Source organism: Microchirus variegatus (genome assembly GCF_963457635.1).
Source record: "Microchirus variegatus genome assembly, chromosome: 7".
Taxonomy (NCBI): domain Eukaryota; kingdom Metazoa; phylum Chordata; class Actinopteri; order Pleuronectiformes; family Soleidae; genus Microchirus; species Microchirus variegatus.
In genome coordinates, this window is record NC_139808.1 from 4,403,873 (window position 1) to 4,425,553 (window position 21,681).

Sequence of the window (21,681 nt, forward strand, 5' to 3'; positions counted from 1 at the left end):
CATATCGCATGTTTTTGGACTGTGGGAGGAAGCCGGAGAACCCGGAGGAAATGAGGGAGAACATGCAAACTCCTTGCAGAAAGGCCCTTGTTCCGAAGTTGTTCCAACGGGGCTCGAACCCAGGAACCCGGGTCTTCTTGCTGCAAAGGCAAGAGTGCTAACCACTACACCAACTGTGGGCACAGTATCAACTGGATGCAGACAAATTTTCGTCTGATGCATCCACAGTCAACAAGAGTCCATCTTAGACATACTAGATTTGATTACTGTCTGCAACGCTCTGAATATGAGATAAGACAAAAATTACACAACCATTCTCAAGGTGACAAGTTGAGTGAGTGTCTGATGAATCTAAAGCAGCAGGCAAGGACATCGACTGCCTTCTCACTCGAGAAGAACACTGCAGAACTGTCTCACTGTTTCAGAGCTGCTCTAATCATGTAACACACACACCCATGCAAACAGAGGAAACTGAAATCTTAGTCTTATCTAAATAGGATTAAGTGTTATAGAATGTCTTAAAATAGTGCCCAAGGTTCACAGAGAGTGCCACATTTGGCCAGAAACATGATCTACATGGTGGAGCTAACAAATAAGTTCAACACTTCCAACACTTGAAGTAAATTCCTAACTCAAGTCTATTACATGTAACTTACCAATATTTTGGTGGTATAGGCGCTGTTGATAGCGATCGAATGGATCATTAATTCCAGTGATTTGGGAGGCAGAACTCCAGGATCCGGGATTTTTTTATGGTGCACATCTGCGACGTAAATCTGCACAGCCGTCATCCGGTTGGTCGTCAGTGTTCCAGTCTTGTCAGAGCAGATAGCTGTGGCATTGCCCATCGTTTCACAGGCATCGAGGTGACGCACCAGGTTGTTGTCTTTCATCATTTTCTGGTGGTGGGAAACAACATGGTAATCACAACACAATGCTAAGCACAAAAGTTAAACACGTTAATGGAAAAATGTAGGCCCGAGTCACAGTTTTCTAAATGTAAGAAAACAGCAGCTAATCCTTCAGTACACTCAGAGAATGTTCAGAATGGTACAATAGTGCATGAACAGAATGTGGAATTGCTAACCTTGACAGAATATGCAAGGGAAATGGTGACAGCCAGTGGCAGCCCCTCTGGCACAGCTACCACCAACACCGTAACACCGATAATGAAGAACTTGACAAAGTATTGGATGTAAACGGGAGTGCACTCTGGCATCCAAGCGAGCTTCTGCATCACAAAGTTGTCGATGGCGAAATACAGGACCAGGATGATGACTGTGATGGCTGACATGAGCAAACCTGAAAAACACACAGGTGTAAGCTGAGAAAGGTAGTTCAAGAGTTGGTCAATACTCTGGAGCTTGTTGATCCATGTGGGGAAATTTGGCTGATGATTTGACCCACATTCAACCCAAATCTTGCTCTGAGTATCTCAACCCATGGTGATTCATAATTATTATAGCATGCTTGAAAGGAACTTAAATACAGAAAAGAGACCCACGACTGCCACCAGACGATTGGCCAAGAACCATTTCATTACTTGCTCTCTGTCCAGGGGATTTCCAAAATAATGCAACATCCATCATTGAACAGATTACCTGCCGACTTTTAAAAGTGGGGTCGCTCTTTATGAAGAGGAATTAGGTAATACATGACATTAAATGAGTGAGGGTAGGTAATACAATGGAAGCTCATCTCAGTATAGCACAATACAATTCAATAGCACCAAAAATAGCAGGTTTAATTAACATATAATTTGCTGCAACTTAAAGCACAATTGCTTATGCGTATATGGACCAGAATTCACTTTTGTTGCTCAAATGAAAGCTGATGAAACAAAATGCATAAAGCAAAGGCAGCCATATAAATGTACAGTAAGTAGTTAGTGATGCATATATATATATTTTATTTCTTTAGATACACTTTCCAGGTAGATACAGACCAAGTGTGGTCACATAAATACCCACAGTAGTTTCCAGATGGTCACAGGAGTATTAAGTCAAAATATTTTCTGCCTCAGCCACAGCAACGGCATAATGATCTTGCTTGCTCGTATACTAATCCTGCCACAGTATTTCATTGCTCTGACACCATGTCCTCATTCCATCACTCAGGACAACGGCGTGATAAAGCAGCACACAGTATTAAAAAAAAAAAAAAAAAACGGCCTCTTAAAACTACGAAGCCTTCAACTCTTGGCTCCATGAAAAGTAAAACAGCAGCGTTTTAATAACAACATGGCAGGCAGGTTCTTTTAATCCTATTTGTGACTCACAGCTACGATTTTGTTTAACAGTAAATCCTACTATGTTGCTGCTGGGAGGACACCTACAGTGTGGGCAAATTAGTATGAGGGCTGCTAAAACTACTAAAACTGCTTGCTGGTACAGATCTGTTATGTACAAGTGTGTTAGAAGGACTCCTGGCTCCATAAAGTGTTTTAAGTTAAATGACAAATGATGATGATGATGAAATGCAAAATAGCTGTAGAAGTGAACATCATAATATCGTAGTTGTTCACTGGACGACGATTCATCAATTCCCTGGGAGACAGGCCATTCATCGAAAAAATAACTGGACAGTCTCTTCTCCTGACACTTACACATTCCTCTTAACTGCTCAGATTCTTATACGCGACAATGCAGGTAGTTTTAGCATTGTAGACTATTCTGCTTTGATGGACAGGATGATTGTTCATGGCTTTGTTGTCCCTGATTTAAATGCCTGACTGAGTGATGGAGCAGGAATAGTTTGCTGCAGTTTACCTGCTTTGCCGATCTGCACGGCCAGTTTGGTGAGCTTCCCTTGCAGCACAGACTTTTCCTTCTTTGAACCGGACACCTTCTTCCTCTCCTTTTCATCAGACTCTCCACCCTCGGCGCTCTTTAGAGGCTGCATCTCCATGGCAGCTGCTCCGTCCTGCTTCTTTACTGTAAACATCACAAAGAAAAGGAAATACAGAAAGCAGCAGTGTCAGAAATAGAGATCGAGACAAAGAGATAAGGAGAGAGGAAGGAAGGATGGATGGATGGATCAATACTTGATTGAACCCATACGTTTCCAGCAATACAGTAGCATAGTAAGACACAGAAGTAAATAAAGCAAAAATAGGTATTAAAATGTGTATACTATATAAAAGCGCCAAAAAATAAACAGATAAAATAGGTACTGATGATTAGAAATGAGCTACTGTTGAGAATAAAACACCAGGTGTTACATGAGCACCAGGTTATACAGTGCGTAGTGTGTAGCAAGGATTGTACAAGATCCCATGACAAAATGAGGCTAATTAGTTTGTAGAATAATTATATATTCACATTAGTATTATTTTATTATTTTAATCATGCATTGTCCTGCACTGGTGGTGAATGTGAATACTGGAGGATAAAATGGTGATAATAAGGGAAAACACTGGCAGTCGTCCACTGTTCTCACCACAAACACTTATTTACAGTGAGTGATGAGTTAATTTAATGGTCCCACATCCAAGCTAAAAATTAAGTTCACGGATTATCGAAAAATTCACAAATGGCCTACTTTGCCATGTGTATGAAAAGATAAACCTGTGCATATACCTTTGCACATGTGAAAATAAACATATTTAAGTTAAATGGCAATGACACAAAAGAAAGTAAAAGATTGACATTATTGTTGATAGAGAGAACTTATCACTTTTTAGTAGAAAATGGCTATGTGATGTGGAGAGCATTACGATTAGCAACACAGTGATAATTGAGGATTTAAACCATACTGGGAGACAGGCAGAGATGACCTTAACTTAAATCTAAACTCAATCTGAATTTAAAATACTTAATAATATGAAAACTGGACTGCATAAACCGCTATCGACAGAACACAAGATAAACAACAAATTGTTTAAAAGCTGTTCTACTGCAGTGATGACAACAAACAAATGTTTAGAAAGCTCCAAATCGAAAAAGCCACCCACATGAATGTGATTTATCATCAGGAAGTAGATTCTAACACAAAGAAACCCGACCACTCTGTGCACAGTAACCTGCATTTGATCTATCTGACTTATCCCAGAGCACAATGATCCATGTACATTATTAATCTCACTCCCTGATCTTTCATTTCAGCTTTAATCTGCAGAAACAACCTCTTATAGAGAGAAAAAAAGATATTTAGGCAGTAAAATCATACCTCAATTACCTCACTCTCTCACCATCTCTGTTCCCACCTCACACACACACACACACACATGCACAGCGCAGAGCTTCTTTGTTAATGTAACCCATTACCAAGATTCATTCCAACCACAATGTGGCATGCGTTTGATGCTTGCGGAAAACCTTTTAATGTTGAACATTTGTCTTACTCTTGGGTTGAGCACTTTGTTTTTTTCCCCTCCACAATAGACAGAACCATCTGTATGCAGCAGAAGAACAAAATCCAACTGTTCAAATAAAAGAGACACTCAGGACAAGCGCTCATCCTCTGAAAGCTGCACGTCGTCCTTCATTTACCCTTTTGTTGCTTTGCTTTGGAGAATATGTGTGTTTTTAGTTTTCCTCTCGTGCGTATTGTTCCGTTGCATCGAGTTTTTGTTGAAAGCAATGGAACGTACGAATACGACTACTCAGAGACGACATTAATCATGGACATTATCAAGTAACAATTGAAATACATTGTCCAACAAGCAGTTTGTTCTCATCGACAACATGTTGGATGTGGATGGGGCTAATGGGTTGGAGGACGTCTGCGACACAGCATCTGTAGCAACTCTAGCCCATAAATACCAAGATTTGTGCTGCTAATTTTTTTTCAAGGGCAGCCTTTGAGGTCGAGTCTGTGCCTCAGCTGGTTTGAGCCATGGAATGGACCATATTACCCAGGGTTACAATGTTTGGCTCAAAAATACATGTATTTTGAAAATAAGTAATGGTAACATTTTGACATGACTAAATAAGTACTGTCTTGTAGTTAGGCTAGGGTCAATTAATCTGTTATTTACGTTTAAAAACAATCTGATAACAGCTACTAAAAGATAAAACTATTGTAATCTGTACTATTAGGAATTTAATTGATTTTGGTATCAGACTCAAGTAGCTATTAGAAGGAAATATTTGCAGAACCTAGGAGGAGCATACTTAAAGGTCCCATATTATACCCCATTTGTCCAAGTTAACCTTGTTCCCTGGTGTCCTAATGAACATGTCTGTCACATGCTTTAGTCAAAATACCATAAGGATGAGGCACCACAGCAGTTCAATCACCCTGCCAAAACAGCCCTGTTCAGAACAGGTTTAGTAGTATCTCTTTAGGTCCACCTTGAAGGTCCACCGTAAAAATAAATCAAACCAAACTTAAGGGACAGGAAATGACATCAGCCACAGAGGCTACTGGGAGCTAACAGCAGTTAGCATTTGGAAAAGTTATCATTTGCAGGCTAGCAGACACATTGCTGTCATTTATAACATGTATCCACTGGAAAAATAAATCCTCTGAGGCTGGAAGTTTGTGTAGAACTCTCTGCTGCACTAAATAATACAACTTTTTGCAGACTTATGGTTTTCGGATGCCGTTGCCCTCGCCAGCACTCTCGCTTGTTTTACAGACAAAGCGGAGCTCCGCGAGGCAACAATTCCAGGAATTTAGCGTCTTGTGTCGCCCAAATGAGCACGGAAGTCAACATCGCATGTTTTATCTGCTGTACTTAGACTGAGGAGGACCACAAAAACATGAGTGAGTCATCTTTTTCCACACTTTGGTGTCTGGAAGGGCCTCCACAGTCCCAAATATAAGGATTTAAATTATTAAAAAGTTGATTTTGCATAATATGGGACCTTTAACGTTTTTGTTTTTAATATAAACTGAAAAAGAATAATGGAAAAAAATAAACATCCAACTGACAGTATCTCATACAAGTTCATATATATCTTATATCATGTTGTGTTTCATGAACAGTAGCAACAAGGGGCAAACCAGGGAATGGTGAGTAAGTAGGGAAGGGAAATAAAAGAAATTAGTGGAAAAAGTTTGCCCAAATCAGGCAGATTCACAGATTGAGGAACAGGTTGCTGTTAACGACACACAACAAGAACAACAGACAAGGGACAACAGACCAGGGACAACACATCAGCGACGGACAAAGTGAATAAGAGGGATTCTCTAACCTAACACGGCTGCAAGTAAAACCCGGGTCAAATAAATGATTGTGGACTGACTGACAGTACACTGTTGACATCCGTTAGAATACGATCTGAAGTGACACTGCACATTTATTACAGAGGCAGTGTGGTGTTTATAACTATTCAATATTATATCATATTAAAGTAAGAGCTGCATTTGACCCAGAGCTTACATCACACGCCATAGAGGGGAAAAGATGAGGTGAGGAGGAAAGGGAGAAGGAGAAGAAGTAGATGGAAAACAAGGGGGCAGGAGAGGAGAGAGTGAACGATATGGTTTGATTACCTTTAATCTGGTTGCTCTCCATATTGCCATCTTGCATTTTACCTATGATGAAGACATATAAGACAATAACAACAAAAATAATCAAGGCAGACAAGTCAACAAATTATCACCACAGAGACAATACACACACACGCACAATGACAACCAAAAATCACAAACAAGGAGACAGGAAAATGACTTTTAATACAATGTCTCTGCGACAGGCACACAGAAAGGCTTGTGATATGTAAGTGATGTAATGTGATTAGCTATTATCTCTAGTGGTATGAAGTTGATAAATAAACTTAATTCCAAGTTATTAGTGAACCTTAATCAGGTTGGAGTCAATTAATATTCAATAAACTTTATTTTATTCCATAAACAAACACTCAATTAAAATGTTTCAACTGAGCTTACTGAAATATAAAAATGTTTACATAGAAACACATAGAGAGTGTGTATACTAGGCAGAACATTAAATACAGAAACAAACACTTTTCTGATTTCTATTTTTATTAAATATTTTTAATTAAATTAAGCACAGGTAATTCCATGCACATTATCAGGTATATTCAAATTGTTTGGTATAAAATGAGACACTGAAACAGAGCAACAGCATTTACATGAAAAACACTGACAGTAAGCAAAAACACACAAACACATGTAGAGCACAACATCACACACACACACACATACAAAAGACAGCATGCATTAGAGGGGAAATTCAAACAGCACATGCAAGATCACACACTCGGAGGGGAAGTGCACTCAAGATGTGAACAATACAGGGAGGGAGAGAGAGAACGAAAGATAGAAATAGAGAGAGAGTGCCAGACAGAGAGAGAGAAGGAGAAAGAGCCTCCCACATGGTAAAGTTACATAAGATCAACTGGCTGAAAATCAAACGCTAACTTTTGGGACAGTGGATTTATTAAACTGCTGTATTCTGCTCAAGTCACATGTGCATATACATTAAATGACATTGTCATAAACTGCAGAATCATCTTGTGCTTCTTGTAGTACATCACAAACTCACAAAGTCCCATGCTTTCAAATCAAATGTATACATCATGTTTATGAAACAAGACATAATCATTATGACAGCATTTATTATACTCTTCAGTATTGATCCCATCACTACCCCCAGGCTACAATTATCGAGATATGCCCTGTTTGTCTCAGGCTAAAAATGGCATAAAATCTGTCTTTCGTTACTCATAAGCCAGTGATAAAATAAGTAGACCCAGAAGATCAGATTTTCACAGAATCTTCTGCAAGAACAGTATGTAGGAAAAAAATAAATGGCTTATTTAACCCCCTCGTCCATATTAGCCTGTTCCCTGGAGTCACAATAAAGCTGAAGATGACAAATCGCTCTCTCTTCCAGCCTTGGACAGCACAAGGTCACAATTACAGTGTAAATGACGCCTCTCCTGCCTTGAGTACAAACACTCTGATACTGCTCTCCAAGGAGACGTGGATAGCGAGAACCCCAGTGCAACAATGAAGGAAGTAAATCTTTTTGCACCGCATGCAACTAACACTCGAGCAGAGGATTCCCACAAAGTGATCTCAGAGGATGGCCAACTAAAGAAGACAGTCCTACGGTAACATCCTGCAACCACTATTAACAAACTTATGTAACTTTTCTCTCTCATCAGCCAGGGGAAAGGGGATACACACTATCATGTCATATAATATCCAAAAGCTGCTAACAAAAGCAGAGAGCTCAGTAATATTAAATATCTTGTTTGTCTTTCTATAACCTGTATAAAACCAGAATAAAAACAACATGTAAGGGTTGTGTATTACACAGAATTCAAAAAAATAAAACAATCTTATAAGAAATCATCTTCAACTGATGTTTTCCTAATTTAAAAAAAAAAATAATAAGAATAATTACAGAGAGACTCAAAACGATAATGTCACATCACTTCAACTACTTTTGCCTATTTATTTGTTTTTCAAGATGGAGCAAAACCAAAATGATTAGAAATATTACAAATTCAGCAACAGCGTATAAAGAGAGGAAAACAACAACAACAACAACAACAACAACAAACAAGAGACTAATTTCTACAAGTGAAGACAACATGCACTGACAGCGTGGATGAAGAGGGTTCTGACACAACCGACAGAGAAGAAAGAGGCAGCTGGAGAATGGAAAAAAAGGGGTACGAGGAGTCAAAGCTCACAACAGAACAACATCAAAGACCAGATGGTTTGTCAACCTACCATTAATTAGGCTGGCGCTGCCAGGGGCATTAATGCCTGCAGCCCCATCCGTGGCTATAGTTGCGATAGGGTGGATAGAGGGATGGGAGCAGTCTAGCCATGAGGGCCGAAACATGAATGAACGACACAAACACACACGCACGCACGCACACACACACACGTGCATACACAAGACAATGAACAGAAATAACATGGTTATAGCACATATAGATTCGATAGATTCAGCATATGTCGACGTAGGCTAAATGTATTTACTTGTGTAATTATTTGTACTATGTATTCTTGTTTACACCCAAAGAGGTTCAGATAATAATAAAAAAACACTGAACAAACATGAACGATGGAATCTGAACAGAGCATGGGAAACAGTACAACAAAAAGGTTTAAACCAGGGAAAAGATCAACTTAGTGGAAGTTGATTTAACAACACGCCTACATTCAATTTATATGTAGTAATTACAGTAGTTCAGTCTTGAATGCATCATAAAGTCATTATTACTATTTCTTTCATTGTTACATTGTGAAGTGTGATTCTCGACCATGTAATACGTGTTGATTTTGTCACAAAATCCTACTCTGAGCAAATATTTGATACAAAATGAGCTAAAAGGTGTTAAATAAACTCTACACAGAATGTTAAAGGACACACATTATTGGCCAAGGATAAAAAATATTCCCAGAAATCCAAGTCATGGCATTTTTTGATGTGCTTGATGAAAATGAACTTGATTGTTCGATGATTTTTTGATGATATTATTACAGAGAAACATGCTGTCTTTCATAGATGCTTTAATGAAACCCTTGTTTGCAATCATGAGCAGCGTTACCTCAACAAATTAATCTGACTAATACCATATTTGGTCGATGTCCGCTGCCTTCTTATCACATAATATTTAATTTAAGTGAGATCAGCTATAAAGTATGTGAAGTATTATCAAGTTTGTGGAATTTATATCAGTCAGAAATATCAGTGAAAATACTCTTGAAACTGCATAGCCGTCCAAAGATGCAAAAGTTACAGTGACAATGAATCAACACTGACATTAATGTGGTGATAAGATGTAGTGAACGAGGCGTCTCACAAAAGCTTAAACATTCTACTTCACTCTTGACTGCTGTGCACCTGAGAGGCTGTTGCTCTCATGTCATGTTCTGTTTTGCAGCAGTGAATTTAGCTTGACAACCTTTCAATATTTATGGCGTTCAACACGTCTAGGAAACAGGCCTGATGTTGACTGTGAGCTAGTTAGTTTGATGAAAGCAGAGCCTGCTACGGGAGGAGAGGTTTATACGTTGTTAAAAGTGTCATCTGCCAGCACGTAAAAGAAGCAGTGTTGTGGTGCTGAGGCTGAGTAATTAAACTAAGGGAGGGAGGTAAAGAGACCTGTAGCGTATTAGGGTAACATCAGAGGTTTAAGGTCTAAAGTATCAAGTATCAGTGGTCAGAGCAAGGTGATACTCTACCTGCATTCCGGTGTCCGTCTTCCACTGAGCGTCCATCGAGGTGAATTTGGAATGATAAGAGAGAGAGGTCAGTAAAGGACCTGAATCCACAGGACCTGGACACTGCAGCTTACTTCTGTAGCATCAACACTCATTTCATGCAATCCTTGCAAAGATTACATTTCATACAGTTAGTTCAAACAGGGTAATATCATGCAATGAGTTGAGACCTTCAGGAAATAAGATAATGACATTTAAAAAACCTTATAACTTGGCAAAAACTGACTCCGTTCTCCGAAATGAACATGTTTATCTCACCTTTCTTTTCTTTCTTCTCTTCTTCCTCTGTGCTCGCCCCCAGCAGGGTAAAGATGATTCCAGTCTGAGAATTAACACCGACTGCAGTCACGATCATGCGTCCTGACCCCTCCATCACATGAGTCCCTGGTGAAACAGCAAGAGAGAGTTATATATAAAATATTGTGTATCTGCTTTCACACATGCACTGAAGTCAGATGATTTTTCCTGGGTTTTGCTACAAGTGAGAATGTAAATGTGTGCAAATGTGGAAAAAATGAAAAATTGCTGTCAGACAATGTCTCAGCCATAGATCTATTATCATTGTGAATATGAATGCTGCACTCAACAATGGTCTCCACCCTTCACTGACAGTTCTGTCTGAAGACTCTGACAGAGGACAGCAGCACAATTAGGATGTTTGCAATTGAGTTACATTACAGAAATAACATTCAAATTGATTACTGCTATTATGGTGAAATCACATCAAATGGTGATTGGTTGCCCAATGATGGTTTCCATCATAGGGCAATTCTCCCTCTTCTCGCCATTCAGTGTGTTCCATAGTAGAGAATATAGTACTGTAAAAATGCTCACTCATCACTCATAAAATGGATCGATGAATATTCGACTCCTTGCCCGAGAAAACAGGCACTGTGAGAACAGTTATGAGTTTAGTAACATCATAATTAAAGCCCAAAGTCAAATCTAATGAAACAGAGACAAGAGACACAATCAATAAACAATGTGTGCAAATAGTTGCAGGGTGCAAGCATTTTAGGGTACGAACATATAAAGTGATTAACCTTTGCCATGGTGAGTTGATGTGCATGAATAAGAGATTAATTGATAGAGGCAGCAAAAAGTAAAGAGCTAATTATCCTCAGGGGGAAAAAAAAAAATCTTAATTTCTAAGAATCATACAGCCGCAAAGTCTGCTATCTCTGCAGCAGCAAAGACAAATCCAGTCATGTGGTAAAAAAACTAAAAAACTTCTCGGCAGTCAGCATTGTCGTCTTTATTGATATTCAGATTAATCAATAATGTTTCTGTCTTCTGTCTGGGGTACAAACGTGACTGATAAGATTCTGTAAAACAAGCAAAGGATCTATAAATATTAAAAAAAGTTCAAATAATCTCTGACGTATTTGAGTATTCTGTAGAAATGCTGTAATGTATATTTAACAGCATATAAGCCTGACTAAACAAAAAAAAACCCAGCCGGGTGAACACTGTATGTGTCAAATGTGCAGCGTGGCTGCAGTCTTGCTCATGTCTAGCTGTTCACACACCACCAATACAGTTATGGATTCATGGTCTAATATATCTTGATGTCACCTGATTTTTGTTTTCTCCTTTCTGTTATATAATATGTGCATCTCAAGAGAGTGCATCAACCACTATCATCATACCAGACAACAGCATGGGGTCCTTGTCTGCAGCCTTCTTGACATGGTCGGACTCTCCGGTCAGTGAAGACTCATCAATTTTCAGGTCGTTGCCTTGGATCAATATCCCGTCGGCAGGAAGAAGATCACCTGCGGCAACAGAGATGACAACATTTGCAAGATTTAAATCATTTATAGTAAATATATTTATAAATACAGGGGTGTTTTTTTTAGATAATAATGGCTAGGGTTATACAGTATGTGTTTGTGTCACATTTTGAAGCAGAAGCTTATTACGCAAACAAAACAAAAGAAACTGCTCCACCCACATAGATGTTAAGCATAAACCTATGAAGAAGGAAGACCTGGTAGAGTGAAAAGAATGGAAAAAGGACAGAGTTGTAAAACAGTGTAGGGACATTAATTAGTGAATAATATGGCACTAATTCTTACAAACTGGACGTTAAAGGCTAACATAAGTGAATAATAAACATGTTCAACCAAAGAGCCATACCCAATTCTTCTAATTCTTCAAACACACCATGAAGACATTTGCAGATACAGTGAGTCTAACCAGTCTGACAATCTCCTCATACGTACCATATTTGATCTGTGCTATATCCCCTACCACGATGTCAGCCACGGGCAGCTGTATGACCTGGGCACCGCGGACGACCTGGAATTTTTGCTCCTGCTCGATGCGACTCTGCAGCCCGCGGAACTGCTTCTCCTTGGACCAGTCGTTGAAGGCTGTAACCAGCACCACGCACACCACAGACAACAGGATGGCTGCGCCCTCGATCCAGCCGGCTTCTGACTCGCCCTCATCTTCGAACCCACCTGCTGCTGCGCCACAGGCTGCAGTTTGGTAACAGTGACAGCAAGAAGAAGGGAAAAAAATACACAATTGTGAGCATACTGTGTTTAGAGGCCAAGATGTTCTCATAGCTGCAAATTTCATACATAGTTATCACTGCAATATCATCCCATAATGTAAATGTGTAATGTGTGCAATAAAAAATACTAATGGAATGAGCTTTTTTATTCTGCATCAGATGGAAGCCCTGCTGTCCCCTGGCTGTGCACAGTCCTCCTCTCACTGCTTCATGGAATACCCTGGGACTCCTCTACTCTCCCGGCTCAGCGACTGAAAAAGCTCCCAGTGGGGCCATTTCGCTTTGGACTGAGAAAAAACATGCAGCTCAAAAAGTGAGTGCGTGCAGACCCCATATTATAGATATCATAATATGATATCTGCAGGTTCTAATTTAACCAACAACTAGACTGTAGAAGCTATTTGGACTTACAGGGAAACCGCAGAGGGGCTAAACAAAAGATAGACTGCATGCTATTAGAACATTCTTAACAGTGTACGACTAGCAGCACTAATGCAAAACCCATTAACATTTAATCATTTATTTCAATTACACGTCCTTTGTATGCGTTTATTTGTTTATTCTTCATTTCTCCTATCAATATACGCTATAACGTTTTCTTCAGGTAATCTTGATCAAAGACAATGATTTGACACTTGAAAGGTACAAATAAAGATTCGGAAACATTATATTCAGATTGACACATGTACTGTAAATGTCACAAAACCCCAAACAATACAACAGCATATTTTCAGGGAACAAGCAAAATGACTACAGTAGCTGTATATGGTTCAGGTTGTACAACTCTGACACGTGTATGCAATGATGCAATCATGTCCACAAAAATGTGCTCTCATCTCTCCGACAGAATGGTGTACCTGTCCATGGTGCTGAAGTGCCAACAAATAACCAAGCCTGACTAAACAAAAACAAAACCCGGCCCGGTGAACACTGGATGTGTCAAATGTGCAGCTTGGCTGCAGTCTTGCTCATGTCTAGCTGTTCACACACCACCAATACAGTTATGGATTCATGGTCTTATATATCTTGATGTCACCTGATTTTTGTTTTCTCCTTTCTGATTCAGCCTAGACACAAAAACTACAGCGAGAGGTTTTATGTAAGGAAGCCGCTTGAACGTCAATTTCATTATTAACAGCTCTTTTATCCGTCCATTTTTGCAGGGAACCACACGCATCACGTGTAGAAAATAGGCGAAGACGCCTGAGCTCAGAAATAGAAATGCGTCTGTATCTCACGTGCGCAGTGTGAACACTCTGATTTGTGAACACGGGCGAAATTAAAGCGCAGCTACGACACACACACGCATCCAACACATCCAGTTTGAAACAGGCCTTAGATCACAGCTGGTTGTGAGACATATGACTAAATGTTATGTAAAAGCATGAATAGATCAGGTAATATCTCTGCATTCCTTTTGTTTCATGTTTTTCATTTAATAGATACAAACAAGACCCAATTAATTTAACTGCAGCAAAGTAATTTTTCATTTGTAAATGTGAACTAATTCATCCCACCACTATCAATTTCTTGCCCATTTTTCACCAATTAAAAAATGGAAAATAGATATTTGTACATGTGTATATGGATGTGTGTGGATGTAGTGTAGGCTGGTCAAAATAATTTGGTTGTCAGTTTTTCTCTGCATTGTTGATGCCAAACCAAACCCTCATAAAGGTGCTATTAGCTATAATATATCTTACAAACATCCCTACATCCACATTTTTTAGGAACAAAGTGATAGTTGGCAGTCATATCTTTCTGAAGCACTATTCACGGGTCACACCAAGTCATATCCGTGGGAGATCGTACGCTGTGTGAGATTCATATGCATTCAAGTAACTAAAATATGGGAAGGCACATGCAAAACTAACTTTTTTTGCCACAAGTTAAAGGGATACTTGATTGTGTGACTGTTTGGTTTTTGAAGCTTCAGAATAACCTTTTGTATGTACTTTAGACACAGGCTTTGCTTTATGGATGGCGCCATCTTGCACTATCATATTTCCGCAGCAGCTAGAATGGCCAAACCAGCCAGTGCATGCTCTTAGCATTTGAAGAGGAAGCTAAATGCACCAACGCAGATGAACAGCATCCCTTTTCATCTCCTCCTTCCCTAAAGCACCGAGTCCTCCATTTGCTACAGTCAGTAATCTCACATTAGAAGTCTAGTTGAAGACTAATTCCCACACACTGGACCTTTCCTTGAACACAACTCTGATAATGCAGAGAAAACAGGTGTAGAAAAAGCACTGTTCTTGATCTCACAAATTAAAATGTATTAAAACTACAGCTTTAATCAAGACCGAAATAATTTGATTGACTAACTCGGTACTTAAACCTCTGAAAAAGAAGACTGGACTCTCTGTCAGGGCAACTGAATTCCATTACAGCAATAATATGGGGAGCAATGAGTGATGTTGCTGACTCAGCACCTCATTATGGTCTCTCTCTTCATTTCCTGTTTCACAGCTCACAGGGCTGATGTATGGGCTCCAAGGGCTTAAGGTTATTTTTCTACTCAACACTTCATTAACCTTCTCGGTGCTTTTCATACACACATTTAACACATTCATAATGTGCATGCGCGTGCATGTGTGTGTGTGTGTGTGTGTGCGCAGACACAGATTTGCCCTGTGCTCGATGAGTCACTTGACCTCTTGCGGCAGGTCACAAACAAAGTATGATCCGCCTCACCAATTCACCAATTAAAGAATGAGTGTGTGCATATGTGAACATGTAGGTGTAAGTGTGTCAGCGAGTGCCAGTAATGTCAGGGGGAGTGCTGTCAGTGAGAAAAATGTAAATGTAGTTCTTTGCAATAATGGAGAACGCAGGGATGCCTCACACGAGTGTCTGTCTTAGGACCTCAAAACTTGACGGAAACTGATCACTCACATTCTCCAGAAGTCTCTCCAGGAGGGCTGTAAAAGGAAAGGCCCAGGGAGACCAGTGCAGCAACCTCCAGGATGATGAGAGTGACATCCTGTAACGCCTCCCATACCAACTGCAGGAAGGTTTTTGGCTTCTTTGGAGGTATGAGGTTTTTTCCAAATATTTCTCTTCTCTTGTCCAGGTCGGGTTGGGTACCTGTAAGACCTGGGAGAGGAAGACACAAAAAGAGAGAACAATTAGAGATGTATTTATAGTATACTAGATTATTGTTGCATGATGGGACAGTATTACAAATGTATCGGTGTAGTTTTATATCAACAACAGTCACCAATTTAGTAACATTTGATGATCAGCTCTTTATCTTAATCAATAGTTATGAGGTGCAAATAAACTGTAGTATATTTACATTTTTTTCACTGTGAGAATCAAATAATCAAGTTTTTTCTTCATTTTGTATTGTTCCTTTTCTAATGATCAGTTTGAGTCATGATTAGGGTCCACGTACACGTTCCTTACATAATTCTGCACCAGAGATGAGTTCTTTGACCTCATATACTATGATTAACTGTACATTCATACACATACTTTTACTCATTTATCTGAAACATGTTCACATTGATCTAACTTCTCAGCTCATTTTCTCAAAAAAAAAAAAATTGGCAAAAGAACAGACATTACTTTGGCAAGAGATCATTTGAATTTCATTACACAAATACAGTAGCTTCAGAGCAAATGGAAATCTTTTGTTCGACTATACACTTACTCGAAAAATGTATTTTATATATGCACTATTACAATTCAAATTATGGCTGATTCTATGAACTATATTTGGCACAATTAATTCACTGTCTGCATTAACATTGGTGTGGTCTGTGGACTCTTACAGTCTAATATAACTGACCTTAAAGCTGGGGTCCGCAGGATATGTACGCTCTTATCGTTCATAATCATATTAATGTTTTAGCATATTCACACAGGATTTCTATTCAGCTACATTATTGGCTTGCCTCTCACATAGCACTGCACTTCCATTATCTTGCTGCACAAGCACAGTGTGCCTGCATACGTTCTCTCCCTCACAACTACATATATTACCACAGCGTTATGTCATGCACACAGTACGTCACTGGGTCTCCCGAGAGTGGCCCCGTATTGCACCTGATAACATCACCGCTGCATGACGCGCCACATGTGAGCACATCATATGACTGCAAGATGGCTCACTAACATCTGTAAAACATCACTGATGATGATGCCATTGCTCCTCTCACTCCAAGGCAAAGAGAACAAAGACTACAACAGAAATTGAGATGTGGAAAAAAGTAAACAAAAAAAAAGGATCTGTTTCAGTCACAGGGAAGAGAGAAGGAGAAGGGAGAAGGAGGGCAGCCTGAGGAAAGAACAATTCCCAGCTCCTATGTCGGAGAATGCCCTGGTTACAAATAGATCAGTCTATAAATATCCTCATTATCCATTCTCTTTTAAATGTCTCAGCGAGAGGACCGAGAATTCGTCCATTGATCTCTGGAGCACCCCACCTCACATGAAAACCCCCCCGCTGTGTTCGTCTTTGTGTGCACTTGGGTCTGTGAGTCGTGACTGCCTGCACGTGCTTTGCATGTGTTTTGTTTGTCTGGGTTGATAATGGACAGGATCCCACTGTAAATCTCGACCTTATATCATCAGGCCACTTAGTTCACACACACACACACAGGCAGAAATTCATACATAGCCACATTCAGTTTTTTATTGAACCCTTTCCTCAGGTGTCCACTGAGCTCAATACTCACTAATATCTCCATTCAATTACAGACTTATTTTTAAATCTGTGCTTGTGGCAGTACAAACAAAAATAATAAATATGCTAATTGACCTACTTGCATCTGTCCAGATGCCGGAAGAACTGGGTATATTATGCAAACGCTATAATTTCACACTGAGATACAGTGCAATGCATACTTTTGTCTATTACGGCTTTGTGATAGATACTGTATCATGCATCGTTTCAGATTTAAACCTTGTTATAAAAAAATTCACTGCTCTCTTCTCCCTTGCCTTTGAAATGGGAGCTTTGCTGTAATCAATCTCGCTGATCATTAAATACTTATTGCTTCTTGGAAAATCCATTTCTGCATTATCATTCCTTCCTGGATCACTGATTGCAGCATTGCCTACAGCAGAATATCCACTTGCCAAATTTTGTAATATTCTAGGCTAAACACTCGTCTCCTCATCTCACTGCTCTCACAGTGGGTTTTCGAGCAGGCGTAAAAAAGTGGTGAAACTTATATGAGTCACATTCCCTGGAAGGATTAACGCTGATTGCAAATGAATCCCACTGCCATTCATTACCAGGCTCTGAAGCCTGAACAGAACACAGTGTGTACTAAATATTATGGGGAGGGAATCACCAGAGACGCCACGATACAATATTATCACGATATATACATCAGTATTTGCAAAATCATACATTGCAATTTACTCACACAACAGCTCTAGTGAGAGTGAGCACTTGGCAACGTCTATTCTAGTCTAAATGTCTATGTTAATGTTTATCTGCAACATCAGTAATTGATACTTCATATCTCAAAAGTGATAATATTGTCACTTGAGATATCACGATATTTCACTGCACCAATTTTCCTTCCACCCACTACCAAATTTTCCCTATTTGATTTCTGATAACGGTCTATACCATTAGCATTAAATTGCATTTCCTTGTCAGACAGCCAACAGATTGACTTAAAACAAACACTGGGTATCCTGGTGAGACAGTGGATAAAGACAAATATAATCATTTACTGTGCCAGCCACCATGCATCCTACGACATGAGGACTTCATGAAAGTCCTCATGTCGTATTTTTAGTTGTTTTCAAGTGAATAGGTTGTTGAGTACACAGAATGTATACTAAATCAAATCTGGAGACACTGGAGGTATTGTATATTGAATGGCTGCACATACATGTCCATAATAAGGAAAAGTACAATGTATTAATCACTAAAATGACTATTATAATGATTATTACTATGTTCATGTTTGACTATCAGGATTCAGGTCAAAGACGAAAGGTTATGACTTCTAAAAATGCAACTATACCAATAGAATTAGATTGCTTGACTTCGATCAAAATTCTAAATAGTTTTAATTCTGTCTTCCCTGATTTATTTAAACCTATACACATTCTACTTTAAAAGTTTAAAATGAAACTTCCCCTGACCTCTTCTTCACTATTCTCACAGTATAATTTATGGCGAGTAATGTACTGATGTGTCAAACGCGGCAGAATCTGCAATTCAAATCCACTTTGAGAAATGGCACCTCCCTAATATCCTGTTTCCAAACTGTCAGGTCAGAGATAAAAAAGAAGAGAAATAAAATTTGATGCCATTCTATCTGCACGAGAGGAAGTGAGTGGAGGGGGGTGGGGGGGATTGGGAATTTTATTTTTCAGTCAGATGGAACGTGATGGCATACAGTATTTTAACAGTTGGCCCTTTTTTGTCAGTGGCTAAAAATAGATCTCCATGGAAACACTATGCATCCCACTCCTTCAGTGGAAATACCCGCAACTCTGAACCTTGGAGAATGCATGAATAAGTAAGTGTGTGTGAGTGTGTGTGAATGCATGTTAAGGTGTGTCAGCAGTGTACCTATGTGTGCACATGTACATAGCAACTGAAAAGACAACAATTAATGAAAATGTCTGATGACCTCTAAATGTCCTTGTAAAAAAAAGGCGCCTCATTGTTGTCCAACAAACACAAATATTGATTTAAAAACAAACATTTTTGCATGACGGTTTAACCGCATCATACCTAACTGTCCTGTCCAGGGTTTTGGCTGCACCTGACGTTCCCCGTTCCCCCAATTTTACATTTTCCTGTTTGTCTCTATCAACTCCCCCCCTCCCCTTCATATTACTGTGAGCCACAGTGTCCAATTCAAGTCACCATGGCAACAGGGTTGTACGATGATGATGATGATGATCATCATCATTAATGACACAAAAATATTGATGCTTTTTCTGTGGTGAATCAATAGCTACAACATGTTCTTGGCTTTCTCCATAAAAAAAAAATGAGAGGAGGGGAACGATGAGAGAAAACAAAAGTGGAGGGATGAAGTGTGACTCACTCAGCACTAGAGAGGGCAGAGAGAGAGGTACAGGACTGAAACATGGAACGAGAGTAAGCTGGATGTAGAGTAACTCCATGAATAATAACCCATCAGTGTTTAAAAGGTGGATAATTATCCTGCTCTTATGAGAAAATGTGAAATGTGTCACAATGTCCTTGAGAACGACCTCTGCGATAATGACACCATTTCATGCAGTGAAAGACGCGAGGCTCGTCACAGTGTCTGGAAAAGGCCGAACACGGTGTGGATGTTGCTGAGGCTGACATTAAAAAACTGCGAGCAGCGTGTCAGTGTATGACACGGAGATATAGGAGAAGGGAGCGAGGTGGAAACTAAAGATCAGAGAAGGGGATGGTGCATGCCAATCCATGACAAAGAGACAACGTGCAACATAGTTGGGATGAGGATGTGGTGGGATTATGGAGGACAGGGTGATAGATGTTATTACTGTGGTGCTAGTTCAGATGATGAAAGCACTGGATGCTTTCACATTGATCATCTACTTTGTCTTTGTAGATGCATGTACACTCTTAGAAATAAAGGTTCCAAAAGGGTCATTCTACAAGGGCTGAGGTTCTACCTGGAACCATTTGCTTCTGAAAAACCCGTTCATGAAGAAAGGGTCGGTCCGCACTAATGGTGGAACCTTTATAAAAAGGTTCTACCTGGAGCCAAAAAGGGTTCTCCTATGAGGACAAGCCGAAGAATCTTATATGGTTCAACTTAGCACTTTTATTTCTAAGAGTGTACACTTGTATCTTTGTTAACATGTGTACATAATACATTAGTTCTTTCAAATGTCCTTTTTATAATATATTTGCACAAATAATTCACAGATGTTTATGTGTATTTACTAAATATTTAGTTTTCAAGATGAAACTGCAGCCACTTTTTAAATGACTGTACACTCTTCGAAATAAAAATTGTCCTCATAGGAAAACCCTTTTTTGCGCCAGGTGGAACCTTCCACCAAGAACCCTTTTAAACCCCTTTATCCAGGAAAGGGGCTTTAAAGGGTTCTCCGGATGAAAATTCTGTACAATATCTGGAAAAAAACTGAATCCAAATCAGTGGATCAGAGCTGAGGTTTACACTGTTAAACAGCCTCTTAAGTTTAAGAATATGACCAAATTAAATGAGTTGTTCTCGTGAAGGGAGCACAGCAGACCCACCCACAGTTAAATGAAGACACTTAAAGATAGAAAGTGCCTTTTCGCGTGTAAAAGTGCTAAGGCTGCGTGTTTTTTGGGGGGAAACATCAGGAGACTGATGTAAGTGAATCCTTTAAAACAGCAGGAAAAGGTGCTTTGTCCTCCATTCATGGAGCGTTCCTCCAGTTCACAGACCTATTCCGTCTAAGTTTGATCTTGTTTTGGGGCGTCATTGCTCAGCTGACAACGTGGTTTCTTTCTTGTGCACAACACATTTTCCTGTGCGCTCCACACCCTTTGATTGAGAGAGCGCAGGAGGGCACGACAGGAGGCGAGCGCTCTCTCTGCGAGGACAGAATGATGTGACATGTCGCAGTATCGCAAAAACACACACACACACACACACATGCAATCTTGCTCTTTTGTGTACAGACCATCAAGTCTCTTTCATGCTAAGCATGCAAGCAGACACTGTACTTTATGTATGTTGAGTCATGACAACATGAATGCAAATACATGTTAGCGTGAACAAACACGCATGTAGATCTACTGTATAATGTATTTCCCTATGGGAAAACCTTGAGACACTATGTTTTCCCCATCATGCGTGTGCTATACGGTGTGTTTATATTTTTGCATATAGTGTGTTAATTAATGCGGTTTAGATAATCTTTTCTTCTTTTTTACCTTTTCCTAAAAACGCTGCTGGCTCCAGTTGTTGTAAAACTTGTTCTGCACATCCACCAGAGCTGACTTTTTTAGCTTGTTTTCTGACAAAATGGCAGGCAAAGCACTGAAAACATCTTAGTCTTTGTCT

At 39.5% G+C, this 21,681-nt stretch overlaps 1 protein-coding gene across 8 annotated transcripts in view; it reads right to left on the bottom strand.

Moving 5' to 3' along the window:
- atp2b2 (ATPase plasma membrane Ca2+ transporting 2) overlaps positions 1-21,681 on the bottom strand; it is a gene marked incomplete at both ends in the record, with an annotated part of 53,658 nt that overhangs the window by 18,944 nt on the left and 13,033 nt on the right. For 2 of the 8 annotated variants that reach the window (XM_083893031.1, XM_083893029.1), the window contains 9 exons: positions 657-899; positions 1,088-1,302; positions 2,769-2,933; positions 6,442-6,483; positions 8,656-8,748; positions 10,381-10,542; positions 11,808-11,933; positions 12,384-12,641; positions 15,578-15,778. In XM_083893031.1, coding sequence (XP_083749157.1) covers positions 657-899; positions 1,088-1,302; positions 2,769-2,933; positions 6,442-6,483; positions 8,656-8,748; positions 10,381-10,542; positions 11,808-11,933; positions 12,384-12,641; positions 15,578-15,778 — 1,505 coding nt within the window. Of the gene's footprint in view, positions 1-656; positions 900-1,087; positions 1,303-2,768; positions 2,934-6,441; positions 6,484-8,655; positions 8,749-10,119; positions 10,144-10,350; positions 10,543-11,807; positions 11,934-12,383; positions 12,642-15,577; positions 15,779-21,681 lie in introns of all 8 variants that reach the window. The other 6 variants (XM_083893036.1, XM_083893034.1, XM_083893032.1 and 3 more) reach the window with 5 other exon arrangements.